General features: G+C 48.5%; 2 protein-coding genes across 2 annotated transcripts in view; both read right to left on the bottom strand.

Annotated features, from left to right (window-relative positions):
- Nucleotides 1–14,589, bottom strand: part of LOC310852737 (PC-esterase domain-containing protein 1B-like) — a 390,021-nt gene that overhangs the window by 244,312 nt on the left and 131,120 nt on the right. The gene's annotated exons all lie outside the window — the stretch shown is intronic.
- LOC310852862 (uncharacterized protein) lies at nucleotides 6,833–13,248 on the bottom strand. Its single transcript, XM_083756995.1, has 3 exons — nucleotides 13,127–13,248; nucleotides 9,021–9,240; nucleotides 6,833–7,112 (listed from the first exon to the last, which is right to left on the bottom strand). Exons 2-3 carry the CDS (start codon nucleotides 9,227–9,229, stop codon nucleotides 6,872–6,874), a joined length of 450 nt encoding a protein of 149 aa, XP_083613121.1. The 5' UTR covers nucleotides 9,230–9,240; nucleotides 13,127–13,248; the 3' UTR covers nucleotides 6,833–6,871.

Raw genomic sequence — 14,589 nt, 5'->3', positions numbered from 1 at the left:
CACAGGTTGAGAACCGCTGCTCTGGATTGTTTAGGACTACAACTCCCATCAGGCCCTGCCAGCTGGCCATGTTTTGGACTACAGCACCCATCAGCCCCGCACCGCCACAGCCATGTGCAGGACTACAACTCCCATGAGTCCTGGCTAGCACAGCCATGTTTTAGACTACAACTCCCATAAGCCCCCTGCCAGCATAGCTCTTCTCAGGCCGAAAGCCTCAGGCTGATTGATTTAGTCAATCAAACTTTGCACCCATAGTTTGTTTTTTTGCTTTTATTTTTTTATTGAATTTACTTGATATGATAACATACAGTCATACCTCGGGTTGAAGTAGCTTTGGGATGAAGATTTTTGGGTTGCTCTCCGTGGCAACCTGGAGGTAACCGAGCACATTACTTCCAGGTTTCACCACTCGTGCATGCGCAGATGCTCAAAATGACATCATGCGCGGAAGCGGCTAAACGCGACTTGCGCACACGCAGACGCGCAGTCGCATGTTACGTTCACTTCAGGATGCAAACAGGGCTCCGGAACGGATCCCGTTCGCATCCAGAGGTACCACTATAATTATATATGGTCTTTTGGGCGGGGATTACAAAACAGTGTCAATTCAAAATACAATACAATTCACCATACACTCCTACATATATACACATGCGACTTCCCACCCCCAATGCTTTTACCTTTTCTACTTTCCTGTTGTACAAAACTTAACATTATACTAATTATACTGTATTAAAGTTCCTTACTAAATTTTAGAACCTTTTCATTCATGTATACAGAAATCAGTCAAATGCTGTCAAAGAATCCACACTACTGTTATATATATTTTTTTAAGTAGTTCTTGAACATGTCCCATTGTTGAATAATTTTTTTGTTAACCTCTCAGCCTGCTTGTCATTTGAGCCAATTCAGCAAATTCTACCAATTTGTTCAGCCATTCTGTTTTTGAAGGAACCCCCTCACCCTTCCAGTTTTGTTGCACCCCTAGTTTGGACTTTGAGGTCCAACTTGCAATCACATGAGATTTTCAAAAGAATGAATGGCAGGGGAGGGGAAGAGATGATTTTCAACAGGATTACCACTTGGGATGTGGTGGTTTTCATCAAAGTCGTAGTAGAAAGAAAGGCATAAGCTTCTCTCCTCTCTCACCCACCAGTCCTGTTGAAAATCATCCCTCCCCACATCGGCTTGTTAGTCAACATGATTGCAGGTGGCAATCCCATTTCGTCTCCCGTTCCTCCCAGAGCTCATTCACACCCAGTTGTGGAAGTATTTCTTCCACAAGGGTGGGCTTTTCCTTCACACACACACCCTCACCTAGCTGCTGCCAGGTAGGAGAATAATAGCCAGGTGTGGTGTGTGGCAGCTGAGCTGGTTGGAAGCTGGATACACAGAGACCTCCTTGCTCTGTGCTGGATCGAAAGCTGTGACCAATGGAGAAGCAAGATCTGTGTTTAATAATAATAATAATAATAATAAATTTATTATTTATACCCCGCCCATCTGGCTGGGTTTCCCCAGCCACTCTGGGCGGCTTCCAACTGAATATTAAAAACAATACAGCATCAGACATTAAAAACTTCCCTGAACAGGGCGGTCTTCAGATGTCGTCTAAAAGTCTGGTAGTTGTTGTTCTCTTTGACATCTGGGGAGAGGCGGGTGCCACCACCGAGAAGGCCCTCCCACCAGATGTGCTCAGAAACGTACTGGGAGCCAATGTAGGTCTTTCAAGACCGGTGTTACATGGTCCTGGTGGCTGCTCCCAGTCACCAGTCTAGCTGCCACATTGTGGATTAGTTGTAATTTCCGGGTCACCTTCAAAGGTAGCTCCACATAGAGCGCATTGCAGTAGTCCAAGCGGAAGATAACCAGAGCATGCACCACTCTGGCGAGGCAGTCCGCATGCAGATAGGGTCTCAGCCTGCGTACCAGATGGAGCTGGCAGACAGCTGTCCTGGACACAGAATTGACCTGTGCCTCCATGGACAGCTGTGAGTCCAAAATGACTCCCAGGCTGCACACCTGGTCCTTCAGGGGGCCCCATTCAGGACCAGGGAATCCTCCACACCTGCCCGCCTCCTGTTCCCCCAAAACAGTACTTCTGTCTTGTCAGGATTCAACCTCAATCTGTTAGCCACCATCCATCCTCCAACCGCCTCCAGACACTCACACAGGACCTTCACTGCCTTCACTGGTTCTGATTTGAAAGAGAGGTAGAGCTGGGTATCATCCGCATACTGATGAACACCCAGCCCAAACCTCCTGATGATCTCTCCCAGCGGCTGCATGTAGATGTTGAAAAGCATGGGGAAGAGGACAGAACCCTGGGGCACCCCACAAGTGAGAGCCCAGGGGTCTGAACACTCATCCCCCACCACCACTTTCTGAACACGGCCCAGGAGGAAGGAGCGGAACCACTGTAGGACAGTGCCCCCAGCTCCCAGCCCCTCTAGACGGTCCAGAAGGATGTTATGGTCGATGGTATCAAACACTGCTGAGAGATCCAGCAGAACTAGGAAAGAGCTCTCACCTTTGTCCCTAGCCCGCCGGAGATCATCAACCAGTGCGACCAAGGCAGTTTCAGTCCCGTGTTAGAGCCACTCCATCTTACGCCCACGTTGTCTGTACGTGAATATAAAACCATGTATCCCAAACCTACCACTGTCTCCGCTGACCTTCATTCCAAGGAAACAGAACCCTGAGTAACTGCTGGAACCCCAGACGTCGCTCACCTTTCAGAGATTAGGTAGCCATGCAACAATTGCATCCTTGGGCAGAAGCCGCAGTGTGCTACCTGTCAGCTCTGCTGACTTTCCCAGTGCCAGATTCCCACCCAGAAGGCTGTCCTCTGACCTCCAGGCTCCAAACCTCTTAGCCTGCAGTCCACAGCTAACCTGTGGCCCGGAGAGAGCTCCAGGAGTCCAACGGGTGCAGCATCTTGATCAAGGCACCATGGCTTGGAGGGAGACCCTGGACCGCACCTGCCCCGGGAGCTCCCATTGTGAAGCAGAGGACAAAGCCGCCACCCACCTGTGAGGTCATCAGACAGGCAACCAATTGGAAGCTAAGAGCCACTCTAAGCAGAGAGCCTGGGTCCTGCAAGTGCCTCTGGGAAGCCCAGAACATGAGTGCAAATGCTACTGAGCTGCTAGCAGCAGGTGCAACAGGAACAGAACTTAGTGGCACATACACAGCAGAAGGAGGACATTCGGTCTTGAGAATATGAAAAGAGCCTACAGGATCAGGCCAATGGCCCATCTAGTCCATCCTGTTCTCACAATGGATAATGCTTTTTATTGGTGTTTTATTTAATACAAACAAACAAAATAAATACAAGATGGGTGACACCTGGCTTGAGAGCAGTACATGTGAAAAGGATCTAGGAGTCTTGGTTGACCACAAACTTGACATGAGCCAACAGTGTGACGCGGCAGCTAAAAAAGCCAATGCAATTCTGGGCTGCATCAATAGGAGTATAGCATCTAGATCAAGGGAAGTAATAGTGCCACTGTATTCTGCTCTGGTCAGACCTCACCTGGAGTACTGTGTCCAGTTCTGGGCACCACAGTTCAAGAAGGACACTGACAAACTGGAACGTGTCCAGAGGAGGGCAACCAAAATGGTCAAAGGCCTGGAAACGATGCCTCATGAGGAACGGCTAAGGGAGCTGGGCATGTTTAGCCTGGAGAAGAGGAGGTTAAGGGGTGATATGATAGCCATGTTCAAATATAGAAAAGGATGTCACATAGAGGAGGGAGAAAGGTTGTTTTCTGCTGCTCCAGAGAAGCAGACACGGGCAATGGATCCAAACTACAAGAAAGAAGATTCCACATAACATTAGGAAGAACTTCCTGACAGTAAGAGCTGTTTGACAGTGGAATTTGCTGCCAAGGAGTGTGGTGGAGTCTCCTTCTTTGGAGGTCTTTAAGCAGAGGCTTGACAACCATATGTCAGGAGTGCTCTGATGGTGTTTCCTGCTTGGCAGGGGGTTGGACTCGATGGCCCTTGTGGTCTCTTCCAACTCTATGATTCTATGATTCTACAGTAAAATTCAACAATCATTTACCCACACTGATCCTTGACTTCCTTCCCTCCCTTCAACAGCTTTTCTTATGTCAGTTACTTTTCCACCGTTTCTTATTGTATCCAATCCTATCTACATCATAAGATTTATTTCAGTCCTGCCAGAGTCTTCAGATTTCTACAGTTATTATTTATGTACTTCATAAATTTACTCCGGTCTTTTTGGAATTTTGCTTCCTCCTGATTTTGGATTCTACAGTTCAGTTTTGCTAGTTCTGCATAATCAACCATCTTCGTTTGCCACTCCTCTATTGTTGGTAACTCTGGTGCTTTCCATTTTTGGGCTAACAAAGTTCCTCACAATGGACAATTCAATGCTTCTTCGTGGAGGAGAGGGCTATTGATGGCTACCTACAAATGCAACCCAAAAGAACCCACAGGCCAACAAAGAGCAGGCAATATCCCCACCCCCAAAAAGGCGACTAGTGCTATAGTTCTAGAAAAAGAGGTGCCAGAACTCACCAGAAACACCTCTCTTGTTCTCTTATAATGGCAATAGCGCCCACCTGAGAGGTGCCGGAACTGAGTTCTGGCTGAGAAGAAGCCCTGCCCTCAGTCAATAAAACAAGTCAAAGAACACCATTTTAAAAAATGAAAAATTAGAAGCAGGCCTTGCAGGTGCATGAGGGCACTGTGTTGCTCATAGGCACCACATTAGGGGTCAGGTACTGGGACACGGGTGGCACTGTGGGTTAAACCACAGAGCCTAGGACTTGCCAATCAGAAGGTCGGTGGTTCGAATCCCCGCGACGGGGTGAGCTCCCGTTGCTCGGTCCCTGCTCCTACCCACCTAGAAGTTCAAAAGCACGTCAAAGTGCAAGTAGGTAAACAGGTACCACTCCGGCAGAAATGTAAACAGTGTTTCCGTGCGCTGCTCTGGTTCGCCAGAAGCGGCTTAGTCATGCTGCCCACATGACCCGGAAGCTGTACGCCGGCTCCCTCGACCAGTAAAGCGATATGAGCGCCGCGACCCCAGAGTTGGTCACAACTGGACCTAATGGTCAGGGGTCCCTTCACCTTTATCTTACTGGGCTAGATGAACAGAGGAATATAGAAACTGTCAAGGACTGGCTGCATGCAGAACAGCGGTGGGAGGCACCAGCTGAGGAACCCCCAAGGGAAGAAGGCTCAGAACCTGGGGGTTGGTGGTGGGACAATGAGAGGTCAGAGGGAGAAGATTGGGGAACAGGAGGCGTCAGAAGCTGAGGAGGCAACAGGCAGAGAGAAGACCAGACTCAGTGGCAGAAGCTGAAGCAGGCAAGGGGAAGAGGGAGGCCAAGAGGCAGAGATGGTGCAGAGTCATGGGTGTCTCCCCCTCCTGCCGAGACGAGCTCCCCTCTCCACTTGTCCCCTAGAACCAGAAGAGGGCTGAAACAGGAAGAGCAGGAGCAGGCTGCACACAGGCGCAGTCTCTGAATGCTTCTGGAAAGCTCTGGGGAAGAGGAGACCTAGGCAGCTGTTGGCAGGCGAGGACTTTCAGGTTCATGGGGCAAGACCTGCTGGGGATGAATGGCTGCGCTCATTAGGCCTGACACTCAACCAAGTCTGCAGAGATTCTTTTTTGTGCTAATACAGTGGTACCTTGGGTTAAGAACTTAATTCGTTCTGGAGGTCTGTTCTAAACTTGAAACCTGAAGCACCACTTTAGCTAATAGGGCCTCCCACTACCGCCGCATGATTTCTGTTCTCATCTAGAAGCAAAGTTCTTAACCCAAGGTATTATTTCTGGGTTAGCAGAGTCTGTAACCTGAAGTGCATATAACCTGAAGCGTCTGTAACCCAAGGTACCACTGTAAAGAGTTAACTTAGGGTTACCAGACGTCCCTGGTTCCAGGGGACAGTCTCCGCATTTGCAAATCTGTCCCTGGACAAATTCTGTCCCCGGAATGTCCCCAGATTTGCAAATCTGTCCCTGGGAAACGTGGCAGCGGCAGCCTCAGCAGCCCGGAGCCAGCCTGGTAGCGCAGTTGGCTCTGGCTGCTTCAGGAGCTGCTCACTCCCGTCGCCACTGTCGAAGGAGAACCAGGGACGTCCGGCGGTACAGATCTCCTGCCCCCTTCCCCCTTTGTTTTGACAGATACGGGGAGGCTCGGGAGTCACTGGCGGGCGGGCACTGCCCAGGAGGGTGCAAGGCATGAGGTTTCTCTGCCAGACAAGGTGCAAAGCCTTTTTTTCACACCCTGTGAAACATAAATGAGCAGAGTTTTTTAAAAACTGTGATTTACTGCCAGAGGGCTCTTAGATAGTTCCAGACAGGAAAATTCACTCACGGAGGGCATGGTGAAGGACTGGCAAGAGGGTGTGACCTTTGTAGAGTCCCATGGGCCAGGCAAAAAGGTTTGGGGGGGGCTCATCTGGCCCATCCCCTTCATGGATCACTGCCTTGCCGTGGCGAAGGGGCTTGAATAACTCAGAGAAGCTATGAGCTATGCCGTGCAGGGCCACCCAAGATGGACAGGTCATAGCAGAGAGTTTTGACCAAACGTGATCCACCTGGAGCAGGAACCGGCAAGCCACTCCAGTATCCCTGCCAAGAAAACTCCATGGACAAAGACAACAGTTTGACCAAACTGTGGGAGGAAGTGGAAGACAGGAGTGCCTGGCATGCTTTGGTCCAGCGGGTCACGAAGAGTCGGACACAACTAAACGACTAAACAACAACAACATCTGGCCCATGGACCGGAGCCTCTCCATTCCCAGCACAACAGCCCGGCCCACCTGCCAAAGAGCAGCTCTACACAGGACCAATGTTTCCAAGCTCTCCCTTTATTCGTGGTTGCTCCTCTCAAGAGCAGCTCCTTTCACTGAGGAAGAAGATCAAGGGCAGGATGAAGATGAGGTTGCAGAAGATCAGCCCAACACGGACCAGGAAGTAAGCGACCGCCAAGGACATCACCAGATCCTCGATCCCCTGGACGTAAAGGTGGAAGGATGTCTGCTGGGCTCTCTCCCCCGCGGCCCCCTGGCACAAGGCATGCCCCGTCCTCAGATTCTCGGAAGATGCAGCGCCCATTATGGTGTTTGCCCTGAGGACAGAAGGGAGAAGCAAGTGGGACTATTTGCAAGGTGGCTGGAACCAAAAGAGACCCACTCTGAAATAAGGGAGTGGTTCAAGGTGTGGGCGGGGCATGGGTGGCGCTGCGGGTTAAACCACAGAGCTTAGGGCTTGCCGATCAGAAGGTCAGCGGTTCGAATCCCTGTGACGGGGTGAGCTCCTGTTGCTCGGTCCCTGCTCCTGCCAACTTAGCAGTTCGAAAGCATGTCAAAGTGCAAGTAGATAAGTAGGTACCGCTCCAGTGGGAAGGTAAATGGCGTTTCCGTGTGCTGCTCTGGTTCGCCAGAAGTGGCTTAGTCATGCTGGCCACATGACACGGAAGCTGTACACCGGCTCCCTCGGCCAATAAAGCGAGATGAGCGCTGCAACCCCAGAGTCGGCCACGACTGGACCTGATGGTCAGGGGTCCCTTTACCTTTAAGCATGTCTTTGTAACTGAATTACCATTTTAAGCCTGCCGGAAAATCTTCTCCCAGCATCTGTTCACATCCCTACACAAGGCAGGTCTCTAAGGCATATTGAAGAGTGCAAGTTTGTAAATGAAAATACAACAAAAATGAAATAAACTGGCAGCGACATGCGAGCTTCAAGGATGTGCCGAATGTGGATGTACCAGGGGGAGAGGGGACAGAAAGGAAACTAGAGGTGGTCTAATGCAGTCCACTCGTCCTTTTCAGTCTCCACATCTTGCAGCAGTGAGTTTCTGCTGTCAGTTAAGCTCTGGGGAATGGACTTTGCTCTAAGTCTGCTTTCTACTGGGTCAAGTTCTAGGCACCACAATTTAACAAGGATGTTGACAGGCTGGAAGGTGTGCAGAGGAGGGAGACCAAGATGATCACAGGTCTAGAAACCAAGCCTTTGGAGGAATCATCACAGGAGTTGGGTATGTTTAGCCTGGAGAAAAGGATGTGTGATGTGATACATAGATAGCAGTCAAGTACAACATTCCTTGTTTTCCTAGAGTGGACTTGCAGAGGGATGTTTGCTCCAGTCAGTAGAAAACTTCCTGTTTCCTCCTGACTTGCATGTGGCTAGAGGTGGGCGTGACCTTACCTGCCCAGGTAACAAAAAAGGAGAAGCAAAAGCTCTTTTTAGCCAGAGATGCTCTGTTGGCTTTCAGCTTTCAGCCAACAGAGGACAAAGAGATCACCTCCATATGGGATTGGCTCACATGTATGTATATATCTGTAACTAAGTCTGCCTACAGGGGTCCATCTGTGAACTAAATGTGTGACTAAACTTCTTTTATAATACTTTACACAAGATTGTGCTGTGTCTATTCTTTTAAGGGAGAGAAAGGGGGATTACCAGGAATCCTATATTGAGAAACTTAAACAAGCTTGCAGCAAGCGAACTGCTTTGTGTTTAAAAGGGGAATGCACTCTGCTAAGTAAAGGGACTTGCTAACGCAAGTTAGGAAGGATATTATTAAACAATATATCCTCTCCTGCCTCCCTGAACATTCCCACAAAGGAGAGTGAGAGGAGATCTGAGAGTGGTCTTCAAATATCAAAAGGGCTGCCACATGAAGGATGGAGCAAGCTAGTTTTCTGCTGCTCCAGAGGGGAGGCCCCAAAACACTTGATTCAAATTACAAGATTGCAGATTAGGAAGAACTTTCTGGTGGAAAGAGTTGTTGGGCAGTAGGACAGACAAGCTCAGAAGGTGGTGGACTCTCCTTCCTTGGAGGTTGAATGACCATCTGTCTGGGGCTCTTTAGCTGAGAATCCTGTATAGCTGGGGTTGGACTAGATGACTCTGGGCGTCTCTTCCAACTCGTCTGTCCCACTGCCCAACAACTCTTGCCACCAGAAAGTTCTTAAAAGCACCGCCTTTCATTTGGCAAGACGCTCACCTCCCTCTTCCCCTTCCAACTTACCCAGAGATGACGTTGGAGACGACAAACCCCATGGGCAGGATGAGGAAGAGGCAGGAGAAATAAATGGCTGTCTGGATGAGGAAGTGGAGAGCCGCCAGGAGCAGGAGAACGTTCAAAAGCCGCTCAAGTTTGGGGAAGGAGCCTGCTTGGAGGACGGCATCGCCCGCTCCCTGGGCGTGGGGAGGGTTGGAGAGAGGCTGCAGAAGCATCGTGGTGTTACCTGCATGGAAGCAGAAGCAGGAATGAGAGAGGGAGCCAATGAGGGGCCGTCAGGTCAGGACTTATCATAGAACTGTAAAGTGGGAAGGGACCCAATTCCCTGCAAGGCAAAAATCCTACCAGTGGTGCTCTGGAGGTTAAGTGCAAGTGATGTGGCAGAGGGCAGATTCAACTGTGTTTGCATTTAAAGGCTGATCAATCAAATTTGCACTTTCTGAAACAAGGTGAGGAGCAGAACACAGCCATCCATTAAAGTTCGTACTTATCTGAATTTTGCAAGGCAGTTATCCAACGTTTACAAAAAAAAAATCCATGCATTAAGTAAAAGTGTGCATGAAAATGAATATATTCAGGAAAGTACTGTACAAAATTGCATTCTGTTGGGAGAAATTGCTTGGGGAAGAGTGTACCGTAGCCAAAATTGAATACAAAAATGTGTTCATCTGGAGAAAATTGCACTAGAATGCTGAAGGATTTTCAAGAGGATTAAAAAAGAAGATCTCAGGTTGCTGCAGGAGTGTGGAGAGCTGAATGTAAAATTCAAAAATTGAGAAACTGAGAGAACCAAAATGAACTGATCCTTCCACTCCTGGAGCACAGTCCTTTTGAAAGAAGGCGTGAGAGTGTCATCTATCAGGGCAATTGCTGGACTCCCTTTACAGGTGATGGAGGTGACATTGAGGCTTTAAGTTGTGGGAGATGATTAGCATTATTATCATTTATTATTTGCTGGACTGCTTTTCGTTTTCACCATAAATGGTCACAAAGCGATTTGCAGAACAATCAATAAAAGCAATTCATCAGTCAACTAATAATGATGTTTTAAAGGAACCCAAACCACAGGTGAAAGCTTAAGTTATGTATATAAGAATAAAATAATGTCCCCAAAATGCCTGCTGAACTGAAAAAAAAAAGTCCTCATCAAACACCCAACATTCAACGGGGAAGATCTGGAGGGCATTCCACAGAATCAGGCCTACAATAATCCTGGTAGTTGCAAGCCATGCATTTGAGACATAGGGAACCAGAGGTCACATCTGTTAAAGCACATGGTGTAACTCAAAGGATCTGGGAACTGTAGTTTGGGGGTTTGGGTTTCTAGCACCCTTCACAAACTACAGTTCCCAGGATTCTTTGGGGGGGGTTAAATGTATTGTTCAGGTGTGATCAACAACTCCCCCAAAGGTATAGGTCATCAGGCATGGATACAAAGATTAGCAGGGAGGGAATCAGAGGCTGGCTACGTCTTTCCTTTCCTTTGATGGGGTCCCCGCTTCAAGCTAGCAGCTTAGAGTGTGCATTTCAGCTGACTGAAGATCCTTGGGGAAAGCTCAGTGTGTTTTCCAAGTGGACCCTATGCAGGCAGAAGCTGAGACCGGTGTGTTTAATGAAACTTACTCTCAGACACGCTGCATAAAGTTGCAGTGATGCTAACCCTGATAAATCAGCTATTGTGCCATGGGCTCTTTGCAGCGGGGGGGGGGATTTGGGTCTGCATTTTTAAACTTCTTTGGGACGCGGGTGGCGCTGTGGGTTAAACCACAGAGCCTAGGACTTGCCGATCAGAAGATTGGGGGTTCGAATCCCCGCGACGGGGTGAGCTCCCATTGCTCGGTCCCTGCTCCTGCCAACCTAGCAGTTTGAAAGCACATCAAAGTGCAAGTAGATCAATAGGTACCGCTCTGGCAGGAAGGTAAACGGCGTTTCCGTGCGCTGCTCTGGTTCGCCAGAAGCGGCTTAGTCATGCTGGCCACATGACCCGGAAGCTGTACGCCGGCTCCCTCGGCCAATAAAGCGAGATGAGCGCTGCAACCCCAGAGTCGGTCATGACTGGACCTAATGGTCAGCGGTCCCTTTACCTTTACTTGGGGCAAGACCTAGGGAGGCTGTCAGGATAAGCGCCAGTTTTCCTGCCAAGCTAGCTTAGTCTTCACTAGCTCATGGATTAAGTTGTGTGCTTAGTTTTTGTTGAGAGTTTGGGATCAGCCTCTCTTTTGCCAACAATGACTGCCACCAAATATTGAGTCAGGTCCTACCCCTGCTAAGGATGTTCTCGTGTTAATTGTTGTGTTAGGTTTGGCACTTAGGCAGGAAGAACCAGCTGCACAAATATAAGATGGGGAACACTTAGCTTACTAGCAGCATGTGTGAAAAGGATCTAGGGGTATTGGTGGACCACAAACTTAACATGAGTCAACAGGGTGATGCAGCAGCAAAAAAAAGCTAATGCTATTCTAGATTATGTGCTGGATTATGGAGAAAGCTAGAGAGTTCCAGAAAGACATCTACTTCTGCTTCATTGACTATGCAAAAGCCTTTGACTGTGTCGACCACAGCAAACTATGGCAAGTTCTTAAAGAAATGGGAGTGCCTGATCACCTCATCTGTCTCCTGAGAAATCTCTATGTGGGACAAGAAGCTACAGTTAGAACTGGATATGGAACAACTGATTGGTTCAAAATTGGGAAAGGAGTACAGCAAGGCTGTATATTGTCTCCCTGCTTATTTAACTTATATGCAGAATTCATCATGCAAAAGGCTGGGCTGGCTAAATCCCTAGCCGGAATTAAGATCTCAGATATGCAGATGACACAATCTTGATGGCAGAACGTGAGGAGGAATTAAAGAACCTTTTAATGAGGGTTAAAGAGGAGAGTGCCAAATATGGTCTGAAGCTCAACATCAAAAAAACGAAGATCATAGCCACTGGGCCCATCACCTCCTGGCAAATAGAAGGGGAAGAAATGGAGGCAGTGAGAGGTTTTACTTTCTTGGGCTCCATGATCACTGCAGATGGTGACAGCGGTCACAAAATTAAAAGACACCTGCTTCTTGGGAGAAAAGCAATAACAAGCCTAGACAGCATCTTAAAAAGCAGAGACATCACCTTGCCAACAAAAGTCCGTTATAGTTAAATCTATGGTTTTCCCAGTAGTGATGTATGGAAGTGAGAGCTGGACCATAAAGAAGGCTGATCGCCGAAGAATTGATGCTTTTGAATTCTGGTGCTGGAGGAGACTCTTGAGAGTCCCATGGACTGCAAGAAGATCAAACCTCTCCATTCTGAAGGAAATCAGCCCTGAGCACTCACTGGAAGGACAGACCCTGAAGCTGAGGCTCCAATACTTTGGCCACTTCATGAGAAGAGAAGACTCCCTGGAAACGGGAGCTCTGGTCCAGGGGGTCACGAAGAGTCGGACACCACTAAACGCCTAAACAACAAATTCTAGGCTGCATCAACAGAATTCTAGTGTCCAGGTCAAGGGAAGGAATAATACCACTATTTTCTGCCTTGCTCAGACGCCGTCTGGAATACTGTGTCATGTTCTGGGCACCACAATTTGAGGAGGATATTGACAAGCTGGAACGTGTGCAGAGGAGGGCAACCATGATGATCAAGGGTCTGGAAACTAAGCTTTATGAGGAATGGTTGAAGGAGTTGGGCATGTTTAGCCTGGAGAAGAGGAGACTAAGAGGGAGATATGACAGCCATCCTCAAATATCTAAAGGGCTGTCATATGGAAGATGGAGCAAGCTTGTTTTCCTCTGCTCCAGAGGGCAGGATCTGAACCAATTCAAGTTATAAGAAAAGCGATTCTAACTCAACACCAGGAATAACTTTCTGATGGTAAGAGCTGTTCGACAGTGGAATGGACTCCCTTTGGAAGGTTATGGACTCTCCTTCCTTGGAGTTTTTTAAGCAGAGGTTGGGTGGCCATCTGTCATGGATGGTTTAGTTGAGAGTCCTGCATTTCAGGGGGTTGGACTAGATGACCCTTGGGGTCCCTTCCAACTCTACTATGATTCTATGATCCTGCCCACCTGTAGGCTCCGTGTTTCAAAGAAGGACTTCAGAGGGATGGCTCCTCATCACCTCCAAGGCTCACCTCCCAGTCCGGGCAGATTTTGGCCATTCAGGTGGACACTCACATTATTTCTGGCACTAAAGATGGTCCTGTGCCCCTGCTCTCTTTCCCCCACCCCACCAACCCCCAACCACGCTCCCCTTCTGGCCACTGGGCTGCTGCCTGGCTGCTCCCCTCAGCAATCCATCCCACTGAGGTCACAAACAGAACCAGCTAGGCTCATCTGCATAAAAGGCAAGCGTGGTCACTTTTTGGTATGGCTGCAGCTCCTCTGGCCTTTCAGTGCAGCTTGCAGAAAAAGCAAACACACTTATTTATTTGTCTGTTCCATACCATCTATGTGCTGCTGGATTGTAAAAACTAAAATGAAACCTTGCAGCGGTTTACCAAAAAAAAAAAAAAAACAGAAAATAATCACAAGAGAAGTGATTTTTTACAGGATGGAGCTGGTTTAAGATGTTGCTCTGTTGTGATTCTCTGCTGCAGACTAGCTTAGCCGGGTGCCTTAGATCTGAGTCTAATGCACTAGACATTTTTCTTGGGTTACTGTAAACAAAACAAAACAACCTGGACATTTGGCCAAATTTTATAAATCCACCCGGACAGAGTCCTGGAAAAAGAGGACATATGGCAACCCTCAGCAGCCTGCCTCCACTTTGCATCTTGGCCTCCCTCCTCTTTAGCCTCTGCTTCTGGACTGCTCTCTGCCACAGCTTCTTTTTAAATAATAATAATAATTTATTATTTATACCCTGCCCATCTGGCTGGGTTTCCCTAGACACTCTGGGCGTCTTCCAACTGCATTTTAAAAACAATACAGCATCAGACATTAAAAACTTCCCTAAACAGAGCCGCCTTCAGTTGTCTTTTAAAAGTAAAATAGTTGCTTATTTCCTTGACATCTGATGGGAGGGCATTCCAGAGGGCGAGCACCACCACCGAGAAGGCCCTCTGCCTGGTTCCCTGTAACTTGGCTTCTCGCAATGAGGGAACCGCCAGAAGGCCCTTGGAGCCAAACCTCAGTTTCTGGGCTGAACGATGGGGGTGGAGACGCTCCTTCAGGTATACTGGGCCAAGGCTTTAAAGGTCAGCACCAATACTTTGAATTGTGCTCGGAAATGTACTGGGAGCCAATGAAGATCTTTCAGGACCGGTGTTATATGGTCTCGGCGGCCGCTCCCAATCATCAGTCTAGCTGCCGCGTTCTGGATTAATTGCAGTTTCCAAATCACCTTCAAAGGAAGCCCCATGTAGAGTGCATTGCAGTAGTCCAAGCGGGAGAGAACTGGAGCATGCACCACTCTGGCAAGACAGTCTGCCGGCTTCTTCCTGCTCACTAAACCTTGTTGCCTCTTCAGCTTCCAACACCTAACCTTTGGTCTGCTCCTTCTTCTCAATCTGACTACTCATCGTGATCCCACCACCAATCCCCTGGCTCTGAGCCTTCTTCCCTTGGGGGTTCCCTAGCTGGTGTCTCCCCGCCC

This window comes from Podarcis gaigeae (genome assembly GCF_964106915.1).
Source record: "Podarcis gaigeae genome assembly, chromosome: 9".
Lineage (NCBI taxonomy): Eukaryota > Metazoa > Chordata > Lepidosauria > Squamata > Lacertidae > Podarcis > Podarcis gaigeae.
The sequence above is the reverse complement of the archived record's forward strand: the minus strand, read 5'-3'. Positions and strand labels throughout refer to the sequence as shown.

What these genes read in the sequence shown, in the direction of transcription:
- LOC310852862 (XM_083756995.1), bottom strand. Translation starts at nt 9,229, where the DNA reads ATGCTTCTGCAGCCTCTCTCCAACCCTCCCCACGCCCAGGGAGCGGGC. An exon ending in GTCTCCAACGTCATCTCTGG is followed by an intron (nt 7,113 to 9,020) that starts GTAAGTTGGAAG and finishes TTCTGTCCTCAG; the next exon opens with GGCAAACACCATAATGGGCG.